At 42.0% G+C, this 23,047-nt stretch overlaps 1 protein-coding gene across 1 annotated transcript in view; it reads right to left on the bottom strand.

The window, feature by feature from the left end:
- Positions 1 to 24: 24 nt before the first annotated feature.
- The window catches only part of lsp1a (lymphocyte specific protein 1 a), a gene marked incomplete at its 3' end in the record, with an annotated part of 27,297 nt that continues 4,274 nt past the window's right edge, over positions 25 to 23,047 (bottom strand). The window contains exons 2-7 of the mRNA XM_079684543.1: positions 11,568 to 11,714; positions 7,888 to 8,275; positions 3,532 to 3,674; positions 2,781 to 2,916; positions 1,826 to 1,960; positions 25 to 33 (exon numbers count right to left, since the gene is read on the bottom strand). Of these exons, the coding sequence (XP_079540669.1) occupies positions 25 to 33; positions 1,826 to 1,960; positions 2,781 to 2,916; positions 3,532 to 3,674; positions 7,888 to 8,275; positions 11,568 to 11,714 (958 nt within the window). The remainder of the gene's footprint in view (positions 34 to 1,825; positions 1,961 to 2,780; positions 2,917 to 3,531; positions 3,675 to 7,887; positions 8,276 to 11,567; positions 11,715 to 23,047) is intronic.

Below are 23,047 nucleotides of genomic sequence, written 5' to 3'. Positions count from 1 at the left end.
AGAAGAAGAAGAAGAAGTCTGAGGTCATTTTTCCTGAGGAACACGGGAAGGTTTTCACGCAGTCGCCTTGATTTAGGATTAGTTGATTAGAGTTTGGAACGCCATCAACAACAGAGCGGAGTCTGCTGGCCTTCATCAAACTGTTGGAGTCATCAGTCTGGTTAGCATCGTGTAGTTTCAATGTTTTCTTGGCTTGCTCTCAGGTGAATCAAATCAATCATGCTGTCAGATTATTATCCCATTGCTGCTTTTGTGTTTCCCACCAACAGCTCTCCTTTCCCTCTTTGGATTTCCTGTTGCAAAGTTACTTCCAATTGTAGATTTTTGAATGTAAACGTATTTGCATAGTTCACACCGTTAATGCAAGAAATGATGGGTTCTGTAAATCAACACTTTCTAACTATCTGGTCAAGTACTGTACTGAAAACATGTGATATATTAAAGAGGCCATAAAATGCATATTTTAAGGTTCATATTTGTATTTAGTGTCTCTACTGGGACATGTTTCCATGCTTTAATGCTCAATGAGTTGCATCGCTAACCAATAGGAGTGCGAGTGTTACGTAGTGATGTCACTATGTTCAGGAAGTAAACAAAGGAGTCCAATGGAGGCGTTTCAGGCATAGTGTCAGGCCTTTTTGTAATGTGTATATTGGTCATCTCCACTGGCAGCTGCTAAAATTACACTAAGCGGAGAACATTTAACTAGTTTTCAGATATATCTAAAGATGTGGGTGCTGGTAACGTTTATTTTAACTCATGGTGCGATTGTGTCTTTAAACTTTAAATAAGCTAAAATGAGAAAGGTGGAGAACACACATGCGGTGCCATGCTCACATTTGCATCAGTGACTGTCTTCAAAATACAAAAACAAAGTCCCAAAATGTAACTTTTACACCGGATTAAAAACTGTAATTTCGCAGGACTTTGCTGACAATGCATTTAAAAGCACAGCTGGAATCCAACACACACCAAAAACCAATCAGTGAGTTCACAGCATGCTACACACACACACACACACACACACACACACACACACACACACACACACACACACACACACACACACACACACACACACACACACACACACACACACACACACACACACACACACACACACACACACACACACACACACACACACACACACCTTACTCGCTGAGCCTGAACCCATCAGCTGTAAAGATAACACACAGTTCAAATGTCACAGGGATTGTTTGCACCCGTCTGCAGTCAGTCATCTGTTTTAGGGAAGGCAACACAATAGAGTCCTTCCAGAGTAACTTCTCATAATCCAGAGAGTTTCTGTGATCTAGAGTCATCAGCTTAATTGAAAGCCGACCCAGTTGACATCATGACAAGAGCCACAATCAAACCTCTCATTCTCTCAGACCGTTCCTGGGGTTTATTTTACATATTTGTATTAAAGCCCACCCACCGACTGCAACGCCGCACAGAAGACACTAACTGATTCAGATTGTTCCATTGACTCACATTCGGAAGAGACGTGTGTAAACATGTTGTGTAACTCAACTGTTCAGTCACACTATAACCCTTATTTCAATCATTTCATCCCCACCACTAAAGGTTGTATCTTTGCCAAGGAGCTCACCGTTAGGAGATCGTTCCTACATGAAACATCTTTTGGATTACTTAGAGTCCCTTTAACTTCTGTGTTTGAGGTTCTGCATAACTTCATGATGTTCCAAGCTTTGAAAAATGTCCCGTTGAACTTTAAGAAGCTGTAAGCGTTCCTGTACATGTAGCAGAGCTTCTGTTGATCAGAACCACTGAGCAACATGCAGCTGCAGGCGATATTTACCTTGGGAGTTTTTGGGCTGAAGGGACTGAACATCTCGTCTCCGTCCACGCTGGATGAACTCTGGCTCTTCGTCCTCTCTGAAGCCTCCACCCTCCTCCTCCTCTCCATGTCCTCCTTCATCCTCCTCCTCTCCTCCTGGGGGTCACAAAAATACACATTTAGACTACAAATCAACCCCAAACCCGGTTAAAAGCAGATGCTAATCCTCCCTCTTTTAGCTCCGAGTTTGGTCTCCACCAGCTCCTAAAGGAAGTATGTTTCCCGTTAGCTGCTAAACGCTGCAACTTTTGATTTAAAACTTTTAAAAATTGAATAAAAGTACATTTGCAACTTCATCTGGTGACCTTTCGGTGACCTTTCGCTACTTTTGGAGCTATTGCTAGCTATTATTGGAAAAGAGAGAGCAACACTGCATGTTTCACAGTTCCTTTGGTTCTTTACGAGTCTGACATTTACATTACTGGTCAAATTAACATCAGTCATAGGGACTTGGCTTGGCAACTGGAAGGTCAACAGTTTAAGTCCCAGCAAGACCAAGTGCTACCGAGGTGTCCCTGAGCAAGCACCGTTCCTTACACTGCTCCCCGGGCGCCGTACATAATGGCAGCCCACTGCTCCTAACACTAGGATGGGTCAAATGCAGAGAAACAATTTCCCACAGGGATTAATAAAGTATATCAAAATCAAAAAAAAAAAAAAAAAAGTTTATTTGAAACTATCTGATAGCAACCAGGGAGAAATATTAAACTATCCGTACATTTTGCTTTAGCTCTCCTGGAAGATCCTAATAGAAATAGAAAAAGACACATTTGCAACACAGGTAGTCCAGATGCTTGAACATGTGTCTCTAAGTCAAAAGAAGATGGATCCAGGTGGATGTCAGCCATCCTGTGGGAGCCATCAGAGAAGAAGTATCTATTGTAAATCTTTTTGAACCAAGAGGACTCTTCTTCACCTCCTCTTTGGCCAGCTTCTGATGCTCCTCTTCCTCCCTGCGGCGCTCCTCTTCCTCACGGACTCTACGCCTCTCCTCCCTCTTCATCTTCAGCTCCGTCAGCTCCTGACCCGCCTCCACCTCCTCTCCAGATCTGCTGCAAAATATATATAAAAAACATTTAGTAAACCATGCGGGAAAACATTGTTGTCAAAGTTGAGTCGGAAATTCTAAGGAATATTTATGAACATGTTTCATACGGCTTACACAAGCAATGAATCAATCAAACTTTTAAATACAGATCAAATAAGAATAAAAAAAGAAAATAAATACAAAATTCAGAAATGAAGAGGATAAAAAAAGAAAATAATTGGAATAAAATAAGCATAGAACAAGAGAAATGCAATAAAATATGTATAAAATAAGCATGTTAGATTAATGTGTTAAAAATGTATCTTTCGTAATTTTTGTTTATTTCTAAAAATGATTATATACTGTAGTGTTGATGCAAACTGTAGAGTGATCATTATTCTATTTCACCATAAGATTTGACAACTTTGACCAAACACGATGTCATTTGATAACTCACTTCCTCCTTTTCTTGTACTATGTATATATTTATATATTAAATAAGTTAAATGCAAAAAACTAAAGAACGTACATTCTGCCTTTCGAAATACTCATATCTTCTGTCTATCTTCTGCTGTTCTGATTCAAAAGCAGTTGTGATTCACCGTTACCTCCAGTCATGAATGAAACTCAGTGAACTCACCTGGTGGATCTCTTTGTCTTCTGGTTCCTGATGGTCGTCACTTCCTCTTTGGTCGTGTCTCCGTTGGCGTTGCTCTGTTTCGCCTCTTGGTTCAGGAACACCTTGGACGTGTAGGAGATCTTCACTTCCTTTCTTTTCTCCACCTGAACACGAACAGTTCAACTTATTAAAAACTTCAGAAAGGACATGTCGTGCAAGTCACCAGGAAAATACCTGAGAAACCTACATGTTGCCCATAAGGCTTTGACTCATGTTGTATTAGTCAGAATTACTTCATACTGCATTATGCTGCGTTCACACTGGACGCGAGGCAAATATTCACATCGCTCTAATCGCTGGAGTTTCATCAGCTGTGTTTACTCACGTCATTCAAACAACTTGAATTAATTGTAATACACGTTTCAAAATGATCCCGAAGAAACAACATACTGATACTGATAGGGCTATGTTTATTATTATTTTTTAACGCAAGCCGTCATCGCCACGGAGGAGCACACAGCCTCTGTGAAAGAGCGAGACAGAGAGCGAGAGAGAGAGAGAACACCTTTATCTATTTAATAAAGTTGTACAAAATAAAGTAAGAAATCATTCCAATGTGTACTATAGGACAGTAAAAAAAAAACGGGTCCCACAGACCCAAACAGCACACAAAGGTTAAAGGTAAGCATATAATAATGTTAAAATGTGCTAAATATATACAGTGCAAAAAAACTAAAAAGAGGAGTAAAAGTAGCTCACGACTTGTTTTATTTTTTGAAAGTTAGACCCTCCAGAAAAACGCGATTCTGCGATCGCAGAATTTAACGCATAATCAGCAAAATGGCGCAGATTTTTAAAAGGCCGCATATTTATCAAAAGGCCGCATAATCCCCGCATTTTTCCACACAAAGTTGAGAAAAAAAAAAGTGAACTCGTCTTGACGTCATCAGCTCGCGCATCACAGAATGTAAACAACACTGTATAGAGTGAACGTGTGGAGCTCACACGATAGAAAAAAAAAAAGATGAAAAAATCTAATCCATTTCATTTACCGACGAACATTTCTACTAAAGACCGGGCAAAAAGTGGGGGGAAACTATTCTGCACCCCGTGCAACTGTGTGTTGGAGCATAAGAGAAAATCGACGGTGACGACCCACTTTGATTCATTCAAACATTCGAAAATGCTTTCTGCTGCTGCGGACAAGAAAGCCAAACGACTCACGCTCACCGAGGCATCAACCTCCAAAACCCTTTCGAGGGCTACAAGAAACGAAGTGAGTAGCCTACAAGATTGAAGCTGGTCAGATAACGAGCGAGTAAATGAAAACAGAATGAGGCGGAGAAGTGTGTGGTGTGTGTGTGTGTGTGTGTGTGTGTGTGTGTGTGTGTGTGAGTGAGATTAAAATAGCCCAATTGCTTTTACAATAAATAAACATTGAATGTGTTTAATTAAATAGTAAAGGGGTTTAACGTTAGTGGCAGATTGTGTGTGAGAGAGAATAAATAAGACAGCTCAATATTTTAAAAAATTGTTATTCTTTTTCCCCGCATATTTCGCATATTTCGCAACTTCCCGCAATTTCACCGCATAAAATCACATAAAAACCCCGCATATTTAATCGCATAATCAAGGGTTTTTGCCCGCGTTTTTCTGAAGGGTCTAGAAAGTAGCTCTCTAAAAAAGGTTGGAGACCCCTGTTATAGAACGATACATTTGACAATTTTAAGCTTGGCCTACCATTTTATTGGAGCGATGAGGAACAGGTGGGGCTTGAAAAAGCCCACCTGTTCAAAGTGGGGAATGACAGAAAAAGTTTGAGAACCACTGAGCTAAGCTAACGTTGTAGCTGCTCCGTCCAAACTCATAACAACATGATAAAGATAGAAATAAAGCAGAGACTGTATTCGCCATGACACAGGAAGTCTTTGTTTTGTACTTGTTTGACTTTTGTCCAGTTTCTGACCAGATATGAGGAGCTGTGAGCTCTGTGTGCTAACAGCTAATGGCTAACAGCTAATGTTTTGGTTTTCTGATTCCACGTCAGTGACGGCAGGCTGAGATCCTCACCGCTGATTGGCCAACTCGAGAACATGTCATGCGAATTTGACGGCCCAATCAAACAAAATGTAACTCTCGAGATTGACGCGGCCCCCTTCAATCGTGTCAATTGCGTAATCCGCGCCACTGAAGCGAAATCGCGTCCATCTATCTTTGCATTGACTTTACATGTAATCATGCCACGCCCAAAAAACACAAAGCGTCCGGTGTGAACGCACCATTAGACTTAGTATAGAATTGTTTAAATTTGACTGAAATGACCAAATGAAATGGTCTGAAAAATCTTGAAATGCGATTCTAGTTTCATAGTCTCACGATTTAAATCTGATTCTGGCGTGTCATTGAATTGTTCCTTATGACCCTCGACCCTCAGTTATTTTGATGACTTAGATCTGGACTCTTTCTCAAATTACCTAAATAACTTCACTTTAGACCATTTAGGGCACTGGTTCTCAACGGGGGCGGTACCGCCCCCCAGGGGGCGTTAAGAGAACATCGGGGGGCGCTGGAAGCAATATTTTTGAAAGGGGGGCGTTGAAGTGTTCTTGGGGGGCGTTCACGCATAATTTCTTTTTGTCATGAAAAACGCTGGCCACAGCGTCTTTTCCTGTACAAAAAGCAGCTGTCAGCATATTTTGTTGCTATAGGAAACCACAACTCTGCTTGCGATTGGTCAGCTGTCAGCAGTGTTATTACGGGTACGTTCGTAAATGCATGAACGGTCAGTCCGCTCGGACAACCCGTCTGTTCCGCCAGAGCACCCAGCTGTGAGCGCTCAGAGCGCAGCGCTCTGGACTGTGGAACGGGGACGCTCGGAGCGCTCTGAGCACACTTACGAACGTACCCTACAAAAAGCACCCGGGAGTGGACCGGAAGTCGTTGTAATTTTGGGATCGCGACTGTTAATAATCTGTGTTACTTTGTTACATTTCGATATGTTTTGATATGACAAATTCCACTAACAGATTCGAACTAAGTGGTCAGTTTATGAAAATAATACCCGTTTCTATGTCTGCTACGACATGGCAGAGCTGGCTAGCCAGGCTGCTCCACACAGAGCTCTGTTTGTTCAAAATTACAACGACTTCCGGTCCGCTCCCGGCACGATGTCTTGTCATGTCACCAGCGAGCCCTCTAGCGTTTGCCGCCATATCATGACACTACCCCCCCCCCCCCCTAAATATTAGCATCATAAAACAACAAAAATCATATCACATCAGCAAAATGGCCGCGAAAAAGATAAAATGCAGACAGTACTCTATTGAATATCTTAGCTATGGCTTCATACCGTCTCCTATGCACAACTCCCAATGTGTTTACTTTGCGAACATGTATTTTCCAATGAGGGAATGAAACCCTCACGTTTAAAGGAGCACCTTACCAAGATCCACCCGGATAAGGCAGATAAGGAGCGTCCGTTCTTCCAGGCCCTCAAAGAGAAACATGGTAGGAGCACCATCAGCAGTCTCTTCGCTAGGAAGACCACCCAGACTGACAGAGGGCTAATAGCGTCATATAACATCTCCTTGCTGATAGCCAAATGTGGGCAGCCGTTCACAATCGGAGAGAAGTTGGTACTCCCTGCCATCAAAGAGGTCATATCTACTGTGATGGAGCGTGATCCCACACAGGTGCTGAAATCGCTTGAACTTGACGGCCTCAGGTGCACTGCGACTGAAACTAAGTTCTCTGCAACCCGCAGTGAAGAAACTGGCGGAGAACCACCAAGCGCAGGGCTCACACTAACCTTCCCCCCCCCATTTTGGCGAAATGCAACACCTTTCCGACCTGTTAGTTCTGTAGGCCTAATGTACAGTTTTGTAGCCTACTGTTTGTTCTGCACTGGACATGTGTGAAATTGCTGCTGTTCCGTAGCAGTCTGTTTGTATTCTCTGCTCTTGTCTGAGTTTGTTTAACACTCATAAATATCATTTGTATTCACATTCACATGGCTTTTCTGCTCTCTGGTAAACTAATGATAATGATATTCCAACTGCCCAGTTAAATCAAATCTATTATTTGGCATTCAGTGAAATGCTTTTTAAATGATATAACACAGAATATTAGTCAACATTAATATTCAGGGAAGAAAATAAGTCTACTTTTTTTGATGGGGGGCGGTAAGAGACCTGGATAATGGACAGGGGGGCGCTGGCCCAAAAAAGGTTGAGAATCCCTGATTTAGGGCTTTAGACCTGACTCAGGTCTTCTAGCTACACTTGGACTTATATTTTTGTAATTGTTCTCTATGACCCAGATTGCATTCGAATGACTTGAGACTCGACTCAGACAAATCTTCACTGGATTCAAACGTACCTCTTCCTCCTTCCTCCTGATCGTCACCTCCTCCCTCTTCCTCTTCTCCTCTTCCTCCTCTTTCTCCCTCCTCATCCTCTCAGCTCGATTAAACTCTTCCTCTTCTTGCTTCTTCCTCCTCTCCATCTCCACCCTTTCCTCTTCTTCATCGTCTTCTTGGTGGTGCTCCTGTCTCTGCAGTTGGCTGGAGGAGGTGACGGAGGTCTGGACGGACTTCACGGCTGCAGATCTGTTCTTCCTGTTCTCCTCTTCCTCCTCTTCCTCTCCTCCCTGGCTGAGTTCCTGCAGGCGTTGCTGCCTCCTCCTCTCTCTTCTCTGCGTCCAATCACTGAAGCCCTCGTCCTCCTCCAGAGACGGAGAGCTGTTCGGCTTCAGAGCGCCATCGTACCTGAAGGAGAAGTGCGATTAATCTCATGTTCAGGTGTATATCAGTATGTAGTGTCTCTACTTTAAAGAGTCCTCTCCTGCTGATGTTCAGGTGTATATCAGTATGTAGTGTCTCTACTTTAAAAAGTCCTCTCCTGCTGATGTTCAGGTGTATATCAGTATGTAGTGTCTCTACTTTAAAGAGTCCTCCCCTGCTGATGTTCAGGTGTATATCAGTATGTAATGTCTCTACTTTAAAGAGTCCTCTCCTGCTGATGTTCAGGTGTATATCAGTATGTAGTGTCTCTACTTTAAAGAGTCCTCTCCTGCTGATGTTCAGGTGTATATCAGTATGTAATGTCTCTACTTTAAAGAGTCCTCTCCTGCTGATGTTCAGGTGTATATCAGTATGTAGTGTGTCTACTTTAAAGAGTCCTCTCCTGCTGATGTTCAGGTGTGTATCAGTATGTAGAGTCTCTACTTTAAAGAGTCCTCTCCTGCTGATGTTCAGGTGTATATCAGCATATAGTGTCTCGACTTTAAAGAGTCCTTACCTCCTCTACATGCACTAAAAACCTATATAACTACAGTAGAGTAAAAACCCCATAAAGCCTAATAGGGGCCTCTCTAAAATAAGTACTAACGATGCTTCTAATCTGCAGCTGCTTCCCTTTGTATAATCTTATCCAAACGTTCTGTAATGTTTAATGAGAGTGTCTTATATGAATTAAGTGTTTGGACCCATTCTCCGCTCAGCATCCGCCCCATCCCCCGTTCTCCTCGCTGAGTTGAAGTAATGAAAGTGTGTGTTTTGATCACAGGAGAAGAAAGGAATTCACTCGGCATTCCCAAGATGATTAAGAAACCGGCAGAGGCCCCAGTGCATGATGGGAGTCTCTCAGCAGCTAATCAACCTTAACGAGCTGCAGTGTGTTTCTGAGAGGACACCTGCACACACTCTACAGGACCTGTAGGACCTCGTCTCAGTCTCAGATTCTCAGCTGCAGGTTTTCTGAAATATTCTGTCTTCAATTATAATACACTTTATTTGTGAAGCGCCTTTTGAGAACAATGTTTTACAACATGTTTTATTTTCAATAAAAGGCAAAGGCGGCTACAATAAAAAACATCATAAAGGAGGAACACAAATGCACCAAAGATTAGAGAACAGAACTTCACAAAACTTAATGTGCAACTGATTCACATAAAAGCCAGTTTATTGAAGCGTGCTTTTGAAGTATTATAAAAAATATCTGATTCTACGCAGATATCCAGAATATGAGCTTCTTAAAGAGGCCCTCTTCTGCTTTTTAGGGTGTTCCCTCTCCCTTAGTGTGTTCTGTAGGTTTTAATGCATGTAAATGGTCTGCAAAGACTAAAATCCTGTGTTCCTTCCAGAGGCAGTTTATTTCACATTTTAAAGTAGAGACACTACATACTCATATACACCTGAACATCAGCAGGAGAGGACTCTTTAAAGTAGAGACACTACATACTGATATACACCTGAACATCAGCAGGAGAGGACTCTTTAAAGTAGACACACTACATACTGATATACACCTGAACATCAGCAGGAGAGGACTCTTTAAAGTAGAGACACTACATACTGATATACACCTGAACATCAGCAGGAGAGGACTCTTTAAAGTAGAGACACTACATACTGATATACACCTGAACATCAGCAGGAGAGGACTCTTTAAAGTAGAGACACTACATACTGATATACACCTGAACATCAGCAGGAGGGGACTCTTTAAAGTAGGGACACTACATACTGATATACACCTGAACATCAGCAGGAGAGGACTCTTTAAAGTAGAGACACTACATACTGATATACACCTGAACATCAGCAGGAGAGGACTCTTTAAAGTAGAGACACTACATACTGATATACACCTGAACATCAGCAGGAGAGGACTCTTTAAAGTAGAGACACTACATACTGATATACACCTGAACATCAGCAGGAGAGGACTCTTTAAAGTAGAGACACTAAATACGGATATACCCCTGAACATCAGCAGGAGAGGACTCTTTAAAGTAGAGACACTACATAATGATATACACCTGAACATCAGCAGGAGAGGACTCTTTATAGTAGAGACACTAAATACGGATATACCCCTGAACATCAGCAGGAGAGGACTCTTTAAAGTAGAGACACTACATAGATATACACCTGAACATCAGCAGGAGAGGACTCTTTAAAGTAGAGACACTACATACTAATATACACCTGAACATCAACAGGAGAGGACTCTTTAAAGTAGAGACACTACATACTGATATACCCCTGAACATCAGCAGGACAGGACTCTTTAAAGTAGAGACACTAAATACGGATATACCCCTGAACATCAGCATGAGAGGACTCTTTAAAGTAGAGACACTACATAATGATATACACCTGAACATCAGCAGGAGAGGACTCTTTAAAGTAGAGACACTACATAATGATATACACCTGAACATCAGCAGGAGAGGACTCTTTAAAGTAGAGACACTACATACTAATATACACCTGAACATCAGCAGGAGAGGACTCTTTAAATTAAGTACTACTAAGATTTTCAAACATTTGCGTCATTTGAACTCAGCATTACGTCACCGCCGCAGAAAGACCTTTAAATGACAGGCTGCAGCTGAGATGTGAAGGAGGTGTAATTAAAATAAAAAGTCCTCTGAAACACGTGGTAGTTTTCCCCTGGAGACGCTCTGTATTAAACATTCCTCTGCGGTGTGTAATGAGAGAGCAGCTGTGTGTGTTTTCCCTCGATGGAAACGTTGGTTTTATGAACGCAGACGAGCTTTAAAGCTTCACATCTGGGAACAAACCTCTTAAACTCACAGTTATCGCCCGTAGAAAAACACGCGGCGACAGCTAGCGGCTCGTACAGGAAGTGGCTGGACTCGAGGAGAGCGGATGAAAAATGTTCAGCACTTAATAACTTCCTGCGTTCACATGAGTAAACAACGAGGAATCCAACAAATTCTTAATGTCATATCTGCACTTTTTTAATGGCAAACGCTGAAATCCTGATTCAAACATGTGCAGACACTCAGAGGTGGGAACTAGTGGAGTACAAACACTTTGTTACTTTACTTAAGTACATGTTTCTACTTGAGTAAAGAAGTATGGTCAGCACTTCTACTTTCACCAGAGTAATTTTAAACACGAGTATCTGTACTTCTACTTGAGTAAAGGATGTGTGTACTGTTGCCATCTCTGTGCAGCACTTAATGTTTTTCTTAGCAATGTTGCATGACTGGATTTTATTATTTTCACACAGTTTGTTAGTTCTTACATGCTCTCCTCTGCCGGCATCCCGTCCTCCGGCGATGTTTCTCCGGGCACCGAGCCTCCGTCCGTCCAGCAATACGATTCCCTCGCTCTGCGGCGACGCTCCCTCTCCAGTTCCTCAGCGTCCTCAACACTCCTCTGAGCCGTCAGCCTGAAGAGGGGGGGGAAACGTATTGTTATTAAGGTGATAATAATAATCCAACATATGCAATGCTTTCTTTACAAAATAATAATAATTTCTTCAAAAAAGCTGTTTTCTAGCTTGCTTAAATTCCAAAAAACATGCAGAAACTTTGAAGGGGTCCTCTCCTGCTGATGTTCAGGTGTATATCAGTATGTAGTGTCTCTACTTTAAAGAGTCCTCTCATGCTGATGTTCAGGTGTATATCAGTATGTAGTGTCTCTACTTTAAAGAGTCCTCTCATGCTGATGTCCAGGTGTATATCAGTATGTAGTGTCTCTACTTTAAAGAGTCCTCTCCTGCTGATGTTCAGGTGTATATCAGTATGTAGTGTCTCTACTTTAAAGAGTCCTCTCATGCTGATGTTCAGGTGTAAATCAGTATGCAGTGTCTCTACTTTAAAGAGTCCTCTCATGCTGATGTTCAGGTGTATGTCAGTATGTAGTGTCTCTACTTTAAAGGGTCCTCTCCTGCTGATGTTCAGGTGTAAATCAGTATGCAGTGTCTCTACTTTAAAGAGTCCTCTCCTGCTGATGTTCAGGTGTAAATCAGTATGCAGTGTCTCTACTTTAAACAGTCCTCTCCTGCTGATGTTCAGGTGTATATCAGTATGTAGTGTCTATACTTTAAAGAGTCCTCTCCTGCTGATGTTCAGGTGTATATCAGTATGTAGTGTCTCTACTTTAAAGAGTCCTCTCCTGCTGATGTTCAGGTGTATATCAGTATGTAGTGTCTCTACTTTAAAGAGTCCTCTCCTGCTGATGTTCAGGTGTATATCAGTATGTAGTGTCTCTACTTTAAAGAGTCCTCTCCTGCTGATGTTCAGGTGTATATCAGTATGTAGTGTCTCTACTTTAAAGAGTCCTCTCCTGCTGATGTTCAGGTGTGTATCAGTATGTAGTGTCTCTACTTTAAAGAGTCCTCTCCTGCTGATGTTCAGGTGTATATCAGTATGTAGTGTCTCTACTTTAAAGAGTCCTCTCCTGCTGATGTTCAGGTGTATATCAGTATGTAGTGTCTCTACTTTAAAGAGTCCTCTCCTGCTGATGTTCAGGTGTATATCAGTATGTAGTGTCTCTACTTTAAAGAGTCCTCTCCTGCTGATGTTCAGGTGTATATCAGTATGTAGTGTCTCTACTTTAAAGAGTCCTCTCCTGCTGATGTTAAGGTGTGTATCAGTATGTAGTGTCTCTACTTTAAAGAGTCCTCTCCTGCTGATGTTCAGGTGTGTATCAGTATGTAGTGTCTCTACTTTAAAGAGTCCTCTCCTGCTGATGTTCAGGTGTGTATCAGTATGGAGTGTCTCTACTTTAAAGAGTCCTCTCCTGCTGATGTTAAGGTGTATATCAGTATGCAGTGTCTCTACTTTAAAGAGTCCTCTCCTGCTGATGTTCAGGTGTATATCAGTATGTAGTGTCTCTACTTTAAAGAGTCCTCTCCTGCTGATGTTCAGGTGTTTATCAGTATGTAGTGTCTCTACTTTTAAAGAGTCCTCTCCTGCTGATGTTCAGGTGTATATCAGTATGTAGTGTCTCTACTTTAAAGAGTCCTCTCCTGCTGATGTTCAGGTGTATATCAGTATGTAGTGTCTCTACTTTAAAGAGTCCTCTCCTGCTGATGTTCAGGTGTATATCAGTATGTAGTGTCTCTACTTTAAAGAGTCCTCTCCTGCTGATGTTCAGGTGTATATCAGTATGTGGTGTCTCTACTTTAAAGAGTCCTCTCCTGCTGATGTTCAGGTGTATATCAGTATGTAGTGTCTCTACTTTAAAGAGTCCTCTCCTGCTGATGTTCAGGTATATATCAGTATTTAGTGTCTCTACTTTAAAGAGTCCTCTCCCGCTGATGTTCAGGTGTATATCAGTATGTAGTGTCTCTACTTTAAAGAGTCCTCTCCTGCTGATGTTGATGTGTATATCAGTATGTAGTGTCTCTACTTTAAAGAGTCCTCTCCTGCTGATGTTCAGGTGTATATCAGTATGTAGTGTCTCTACTTTAAAGAGTCCTCTCCTGCTGATGTTCAGGTATATATCAGTATTTAGTGTCTCTACTTTAAAGAGTCCTCTCCTGCTGATGTTCAGGTGTATATCAGTATGTAGTGTCTCTACTTTAAAGAGTCCTCTCCTGCTGATGTTGATGTGTATATCAGTATGTAGTGTCTCTACTTTAAAGAGTCCTCTCCTGCTGATGTTCAGGTGTATATCAGTATGTAGTGTCTCTACTTTAAAGAGTCCTCTCCTGCTGATGTTGATGTGTATATCAGTATTTAGTGACTCTACTTTAAAGAGTCCTCTCCTGCTGATGTTCAGGTGTATATCAGTATGTAGTGTCTCTACTTTAAAGAGTCCTCTCCTGCTGATGTTGATGTGTATATCAGTATTTAGTGACTCTACTTTAAAGAGTCCTCTCCTGCTGATGTTCAGGTGTATATCAGTATGTAGTGTCTCTACTTTAAAGAGTCCTCTCCTGCTGATGTTCGGGTGTATATCAGTATTTAGTGACTCTACTTTAAAGAGTCCTCTCCTTCTGATGTTCAGGTGTATATCAGTATGTAGTGTCTCTAGTTTAAAGAGTCCTCTCCTGCTGATGTTCAGGTGTATATCAGTATGTAGTGTCTCTACTTTAAAGAGTCCTCTCCTGCTGATGTTCAGATGTAAATCAGTATGTAGTGTCTTTACTTTAAAGAGTCCTCTCCTGCTGATGTTCAGGTGTATATCAGTATGTAGTGTCTCTACTTTAAAGAGTCCTCTCCTGCTGATGTTCAGGTGTGTATCAGTATGTAGTGTCTCTACTTTAAAGAGTCCTCTCCTGCTGATGTTCAGGTGTATATCAGTATGTAGTGTCTCTACTTTAAAGAGTCCTCTCCTGCTGATGTTCAGGTGTATATCAGTATGTAGTGTCTCTACTTTAAAGAGTCCTCTCCTGCTGATGTCCAGGTGTATATCAGTATGTAGTGTCTCTACTTTAAAGAGTCCTCTCCTGCTGATGTTGATGTGTATATCAGTATGTAGTGTCTCTACTTTAAAGAGTCCTCTCCTGCTGATGTTCAGATGTAAATCAGTATGTAGTGTCTTTACTTTAAAGAGTCCTCTCCTGCTGATGTTCAGGTGTATATCAGTATGTAGTGTCTCTACTTTAAAGAGTCCTCTCCTGCTGATGTTCAGGTGTGTATCAGTATGTAGTGTCTCTACTTTAAAGAGTCCTCTCCTGCTGATGTTCAGGTGTATATCAGTATGTAGTGTCTCTACTTTAAAGAGTCCTCTCCTGCTGATGTTCAGGTGTATATCAGTATGTAGTGTCTCTACTTTAAAGAGTCCTCTCCTGCTGATGTCCAGGTGTATATCAGTATGTAGTGTCTCTACTTTAAAGAGTCCTCTCCTGCTGATGTTGATGTGTATATCAGTATGTAGTGTCTCTACTTTAAAGAGTCCTCTCCTGCTGATGTTCAGGTGTATATCAGTATGTAGTGTCTCTACTTTAAAGAGTCCTCTCCTGCTGATGTTGAGGTGTATATCAGTATTTAGTGACTCTACTTTAAAGAGTCCTCTCCTGCTGATGTTGAGGTGTGTATCAGTATTTAGTGACTCTACTTTAAAGAGTCCTCCCCTGCTGATGCATCAAACTACAGGAAAGGGATCACCAGAGCATAATAGGCCTCTTTACCAGCGAGTGCTTTTATTGTTTTTACAGATGACGTTTCCTCTCGGGTCGTTAGGAGACAGTAAAAGTCTAAAGGAGAACCATTTGTCACGAATCTCACGGCACACAGACTCTTCTTTATAACAGAGTGTGTGTGAGGTGGAGGAACATCTGAGGAGTGTTTATCTGCAGGACAAACACTCACAGTATTTATTACAAACACTCTTTATTTATCCGGAGACCATGAACACTCACACATGCGTAAATACTCCTCAGCGTTTCACTTTAAAACGTTTTTTACTTTATTTAGTCAACAGTAAATACCAATCTGCTTTAGGAGTTGTGACCAAAATAAAAAGGGGCTGTCTGGATCTTTAAAGCTTTTTGGATTTGAAGACATCTCACTTATATATCACCTTTTAGAACTTTAAACCTTGACGTCTTAACAAGCAGATCCCTGTTTAGTAATAAGCCAAATGTAGCCAACATATTTGATTTGCTCTAAAGTTGTTTACGCTCCCACCAAAGAACAGCAAACAACAACATTTCTTTTGTCTTTCAACAAGCTGACAGCCGACTCAATTAAATCACCTTTTTAACCTCTGGAAAAATATGCAAGCTGTAGAAATCTCTCAGTGAAAATCTGATCTGCATGGCGATAAAGAGAGCTCTGTTTCTGGAAATATCTACACTTAACACTTCCTCCTCGTCCTCCATTTGTCTCTTTGTCCTTCCTGTAGGCGGACGGAGGGACAAATGGAGAGGAAATGATGGGGAGGAGGTGAGAGGAGGTGAGAGGCCGGGGAACAGCTGTGTGTCGGTCAGAAACTCACTGATGGAGGCTGGAAGCCGCAGAGAGGCAGCGAGCACAGGGTCAAAAACAGAAGACTTTCAAAATAAAGGTCAAAGTGTGAGAGACCGGATTGTTTTAATTTGGGTTACAGAGTCAGACGCAGTTGACTTTCATAATAAAAGCTTATGGTCATGGGGTCACAGACTATAATACAGTCTATGGTCACAGACACATGATTTTCAAAATAAAAGCTTCCCATCACAGTGTCACAGACAATTGCATTTTAAAAAATGATGTTTACAGTGCCGGAAACAGCTGACTTCAAAAATAATAGTACATCTGTCATAGAGACAATTGAATTTCAAAAGAAAAGCTTACAATTACAGTGTCAGAAAAAGCTGACTTTCAAAGTAAAAGTTTCTGATCCCCAAAGTCAGAGACCGCTGAATTTCAAAACAAAAGGTTACAGAGAAAGAGACAACTACATTTCAAAATAAAAGTCCCTGTCCCAAAGTCAGACAACTGCATTTAAAAAGAACAGCTTTCGGAAACAGCTGACTTCAAAATAAAAGACAACATTTTATCAATTTACTTCGTCACCACTAGGAAACTTTTAAGCAAAATGTATAAGATACTTTAGATTTATAAATAGGTTCCCGTGGGAGCGTTGACAGTGGAGTTTTTTGGGATAAAAACGTCTCTGGTTTGTTTGGGTGTTTAAAAGCTGTTTGAACAAATCTCTCATTACGTCTCTTTGCTGTAATCAGCCTGTGGGATTCTCAAACATCTGATTCACACTAAACCCTCAACTGAGAGAGGCCTACCGGGATTAGGCCTACCGGCAGATTTACTTCCTGTGTTTCATCAATACTAAATCTTTCTGTTTCTCTCCCAGACTCATCTCTTATGACTGGACTCTCTTAGTGAACGTTTCACATTAAGACAAACTGTAGGAAACACTTTCTCTTCCTGCAGCTTTGTGTTGTTTCTCTGTGAAAACTAAAACTCCAGAGGCAAGACGCAGCACGCCTCAGATTAAAGGCTGACGAAGTGCCCTTGAGCTCCAGAGGTCACGAGGCTCAAACCTGAGCCAAGAGACCAGAGAAGGGTTGAGAAAATGGGAAAGTATTAAGAAGTGCTGAAAGGACTGCAACACTAAGGTGATTGTTGGTGTATATGTTGATGTTATAAACAAAAAATCCGGCATACAGATATTTAAATGTGTTTTAATCATCTCTAATGGTGGATGCTAGGCTAGCAGTTTCCCTTTGCTTTGAGTCTTTGTGCTAAGCTAGGCTAGCAGTTTAACTGGGTTTCTAGTGTTTGTGCTAACCAAGGCTAGCAGTTTCCCTCAGTTTCACTTCTGTTAATATAGGCTAGCAGTTTCCAGTCTTTGTGCTAAGCTAGGTTTGCAGTTTCCCTCTGTTTGCAGTCTTTGTGCTAAGCTAAGCTAGCAGTTTAAGTGGGTTTCTAGTGTTTGTGCTAAGCAAGGCTAACAGTTTCCCTCCGTTTCCATTCTTGTGTTAATAAAGTCAAGCAGTTTCCTGTCTTTGTGCTAAGCTAGGCTAGCTGTTTCCCTCTGTTTACAGTCTTTGTGCTAAGCTAAGCTAGCAGCCTTCCTTCCTGTCCTTGTGCTAAGCTAAGCTAGCTGTTTCCCTCTGTTTGCTGTCTTTGTTCTAATTTAGGCTAGTAGTTGTCCTGTGTTTACTGTACTCGTGCTAAGCTAGGCTAGCAGTTTCCCTCTGTTTCCATTATGTTCAGTTTCAAGTCTTTGTGCTAATGTAACGGAGTTAAAAATGTGTAGACATAAATATAGTTATAAATTACGATTTATAATGGGTTGTGAATTTTATTTGTATGAGATTGTTTACTTTTTATGTTTTTGAGTTATGTTTCTGGTGGGAACACTTTCCCGTTGCACATCTTTTTCTATTTCCTGTATATCATTTCCGCTTTCCCCTCACATTGAAGTGAGTGCTGCGGAGGGTAAGCTGTGCTGGGAGAGGTGTTACAAATCATTGCGGTTTTGTGGGATGGACCGGCTGTTTGGGTTGATGGAAGTGATGTGTGTTGTTGAGTGTTGATTTGGGTACCTTGTTGACCCGTTTGTGTTTGGTTTTCACCGTAGGAAATTGTATTTTTTTAGTGATATCTGTGGTGTGGTTTTGGCGGGAATTAGACGCGATCTGCGTCATTTTCTTTGTTTACATGTTAACCTTTCTTTTCTTTTGTAAAGATGTGCAGCGTGGATTTAAGGAGAATATTGTGTTTTGTTCTCAGGTGTGTTTGTGTTTGTATTTTTGTGAGATTACTTGATAAGACTTTCTTGTTCATTTCTTAATCTATAAATACTAAAGAAGACATTGAAGTGAGTGCTGCGGAGGATGTGCAGCGTGGATTTAAGGAGCATATTGTGTTTTGTTCTCAGTCCTCAGAATAAACGCCAGAAAAGACGCCTTCGCTGTGTTTCCTGATCGATAACAGGTCGCTTACGGTTGTGACCCGTTACACTAAGCTAGGCTAGCAGTTTCCCTCTGTTTCCATTATGTTCATATAGGCTAGCGGTTTCAAGTCTTTGTGCTAAGCTAGGTTTGCAGTTTTCCTCTGTTTCCAGTCTTTATGAAAAGCTAAGCGAACAGCTCTCCTTCCTTTCTTTGTGCTAACTAGGCTAGCATATGTCCAACCTTATTGTGCCACAATGATGATGAATGATAACCCCAAACATCAAGACTTTTTCTTTGTCATAAAACAGTCTTTCAGTGTTTTGGAGACAGAGCTGGTTGCTAGCAGATTTCGTGACCACAAAGACTCTACTAATTAAAGCTGTCTTCAGTGCAACCACCAGAAACACGACACACACACCACATAAAAGCTGCAGCACCTGCAACACAAGCCTCATATTGTTTCCTTGTATCTGTCTGCACTCGTCTGGGATTTTACTTTATTGTCCGGAGACGTCTCCCGGAACGAGAGTGAAAGAGTATTCGCCGTAAAGGAGGGTAAAAGTATTAGCGGCTCTTTTGTCAACACTCATGCTCTCAGCGCAGGGATGACTCGGTTGACTAATAACACGGCCCGCTTTCAGCCGGGGGACAGACGAGGACGTTTGTGAGATGAAGTCACTGTCGAGACAAGTCAGGACTAAATCACTCTTACACAAACAAACGACCAAAAGATAAAGACACTTCCCAGGAAAGTCAAAGTCAAGTCAGCGGATGAGTTAAGAGGAAGGGGATCAACCCGCTGAGTCAAACTGCGGTGAGAATTAGTTTTAATCACACAGCTTCTGTCATTTCAACATCACAGGTCACTAGAGAGAGGTGGAGGAATGATTCATAAAAAACAGAAATTCGTCAGAAATGAGTCAGTGCTGACGTGAAGTCATGTGACCGAGCTGTAGTCCCTAACTTTTTACCTGGGAAATCTAAGAAAATAAAGCATTTGAACAGATTCATATTCTTTAATCATTTTACTCAGTAGGCTACTTTAACAACCCTGCTGATAATAATTGCTTTAAAGTACGTTTGTTAATGCAGAAATTTGACTAATTAGAGCTTTCACTTCATCAAAGAATCCAAATACCCACCATTTTATATTCCTCATATTTCCACATATATTTCCCATGAGGCAGTTTCTGACTGCAGTATGATCAACATGTTGTTTTTTGTGTGGCGCTGTGGGCAGCCCGTCTGTTTTTAATCATCTCTCTGAGTCTGATGTCATCCAGGAGGCAGACCTGCTTCAAAACACAGCGCTGACCTCTGACCCCCGAAACCCCCTCCCCACATGGGGGAGTCCTTGCTGTTTACGATACGGGGAGATAAGAGGCTGAGGAATGTTTTTGGGGTGGAGTTGGCTGGTGAGTGATGGGGTTGTTGAACTCCCCCCCCCCCCCCCTGCAGGTCATCTGCATTAAAGGACAAGGGAAAGTAAATAGAGTGGGGCTTCCTGTTTCCAAGAGGCATATCTGTGAGAGCAGATACACCTCAGTATTGACTGGTGCAGTGATGTGGTGTTTTGATGTATTTTTGGCTATTCTGTATTCTTTTTGTCACATTAAATCAACTGTACATATGGTTCTGCTCATCTTCTATCCGTTGATATGTTGACACATGACTTCACGTCACCTCCGCTAAGCTAAAGGTGGCTAATGTTGGGCTATAAAGGAACTACAGCACGGTCACATGACTTCACCTCACCACCGCTAAGCTAAAGGTGGCTAATGTTGGGCTATAAAGGAACTACAGCACGGTCACATGACTTCACGTCACCACCGCTAAGCTAAAGGAGGCTAATGTTGGGCTATAAAGGAACTACAGCACGGTCACATGACTTCACGTCACCACCGCTAAGCTAAAGGAGGCTAATGTTGGGCTATAAAGGAACTACAGCACGGTCACATGACTTCACGTCACCACCGCTAAGCTAAAAGAGGCTAATGTTGGGCTATGAAGGAACTACAGCACGGTCACATGACTTCACGTCACCACCGCTAAGCTAAAGGTGGCTAATGTTGGGCTATAAAGGAACTACAGCACGGTCACATGACTTCACGTCACCACCGCTAAGCTAAAGGTGGCTAATGTTGGGCTATAAAGGAACTACAGCACGGTCACATGACTTCACGTCACCAAACACAGTCTCACGAAATTAATCTATTGATTCGTGTTCACCAACACGATTCCCCATTTTTTTCATGTCACACAGAACGATTTGAAAAACAATGTAAATAATTACAAATTAGAAGGAAAAAAAGATTTCGGGTTTGGGTTTGGCTTAGGGTAAGATATTGAGTAAGAAAATGTTTTCTCACAGCTTCCGGTCTTCCAAGACCCGACCGGACAAAATACGTGGTGCAGGCACGAAACATACTACCAATATAAATACATTGCTTTTAAAATCGTTCTGTGTGACACGAAAAAAATGCGAAAATCGTGTCGGTGAACACGAATCAATAGATTACATTAATTTCGTGACTGTAACACGGAATGCCGTGAGACTGGGTTGGTCACCACCGCTAAGCTAAAGGTGGCTAATGTTGGGCTATAAAGGATCTACAGCACGGTCACATGACTTCACCTCACCACCGCTAAGCTAAAGGTGGCTAATGTTGGGCTATAAAGGAACAACAGCACGGTCACATGACTTCACGTCACCACCGCTAAGCTAAAGGTGGCTAATGTTGGACTTTAAAGGAACTACAGCACGGTCACATGACTTCACGTCACCACCGCTAAGCTAAAGGAGGCTAATGTTGGGCTATAAAGGAACTGCAGCACGGTCACATGACTTCACGTCACCACCGCTAAGCTAAAGGTGGCTAATGTTGGGCTATAAAGAAACAACAGCACGGTCACATGACTTCACGTCACCACCGCTAAGCTAAAGGAGGCTAATGTTGGGCTATAAAGGAACTGCAGCACGGTCACATGACTTCACGTCACCACCGCTAAGCTAAAGGTGGCTAATGTTGGGCTATAAAGGAACAACAGCACGGTCACATGACTTCACGTCACCACCGCTAAGCTAAAGGAGGCTAATGTTGGGCTATAAAGGAACTGCAGCACGGTCACATGACTTCACGTCACCACCGCTAAGCTAAAGGTGGCTAATGTTGGGCTATAAAGGAACAACAGCACGGTCATATGACTTCACGTCACCACCGCTAAGCTAAAGGTGGCTAATGTTGGGCTATAAAGGAACAACAGCACGGTCACATGACTTCACGTCACCACCGCTAAGCTAAAGGTGGCTAATGTTGGGCTATAAAGGAACAACAGCACGGTCACATGACTTCACGTCACCACCGCTAAGCTAAAGGTGGCTAATGTTGGACTTTAAAGGAACTACAGCACGGTCACATGACTTCACGTCACTGCCGCTAAGCTAAAGGTGGCTAATGTTGGGCGTGATGACGTTTAGTCGTCTCATTTGGACATTTGTTTGCAACTGCCGTTTTTAAATCAGACGTTGGGGCATTTACTGACGTATTTAACTGCTAGAATCAAAATCTCTTCAGCTTGTGTTAACCACTCACCTGTTTCAGGCTAACAAACAAAAGCATGTTAACAAAAACATCCAGACAAGGGGACAGGAAGTGCTAAAATCCTGACTCATTCTTATGTTTACGATTCATTCCTTTGGCTCTCTATATGTTTACAAGTTCTGTTCTGTTACTATTAACCAATAAATAACAAAGTGACAGGTGAAACCCCGCGGCTCTGCCTGGAAATGAGTCATTGTCTGACGGATGAAGGATGTCAAACAGTTGATGTGAGATGTATATCTGTTGGCTCGAGCTTTCAGAGTGATGTCAGCTCCAAACTGACGCCATCTGCAGAGTCGACTGAACCACAGCTGTTATCTGTTGCACTAACAGACCAAAAAACCCTCTGCTGTCTCTGTGACTCAGAGCTTTACACGGAGCGCCACGATTACAACACCGCCACTGACACGAGGATTTACGACTCACACATACATCAGGGTTTGGGGAAAGGATGTTGGGAAATTTGGAAAATCACCAGGACACGCTGAGAGAAGATTTTCTGGTTTTAAATTTACCTTAACAACGATTCCCACGCTTCTCAAACACTGATTGATGTCATGTCTAAGAAACTTATCGTGAAAGTTTATTCTTTATGTTAGTTATGTCATGTCCCTTTGTCCTGTGCTTTAAGTTTATTCCCTTCATTAATTCTCCCTCTCATTTCAGGCCTCCACGCTCCCTTCCCTTCTGTCTCCTGCGTCCTTGATTATTTTCCCCGCCCTGATTGTTTCCACCTGTGTCCCCTTTACCTGTGTACATATGGTGTTAGCTCCCTCCTGTTCATTGTCAGTTCGTTGTCTCTCTATGACCTACGTTCCTTCTTAC

The sequence above is a fragment of the Notothenia rossii genome (genome assembly GCF_949606895.1).
Source record: "Notothenia rossii genome assembly, chromosome: 5".
In the NCBI taxonomy this organism is placed as follows: Eukaryota; Metazoa; Chordata; class Actinopteri; order Perciformes; family Nototheniidae; genus Notothenia; species Notothenia rossii.
Note: the sequence above shows the minus strand (reverse complement) of the source record. Positions and strands in the feature narration are given on the sequence as shown.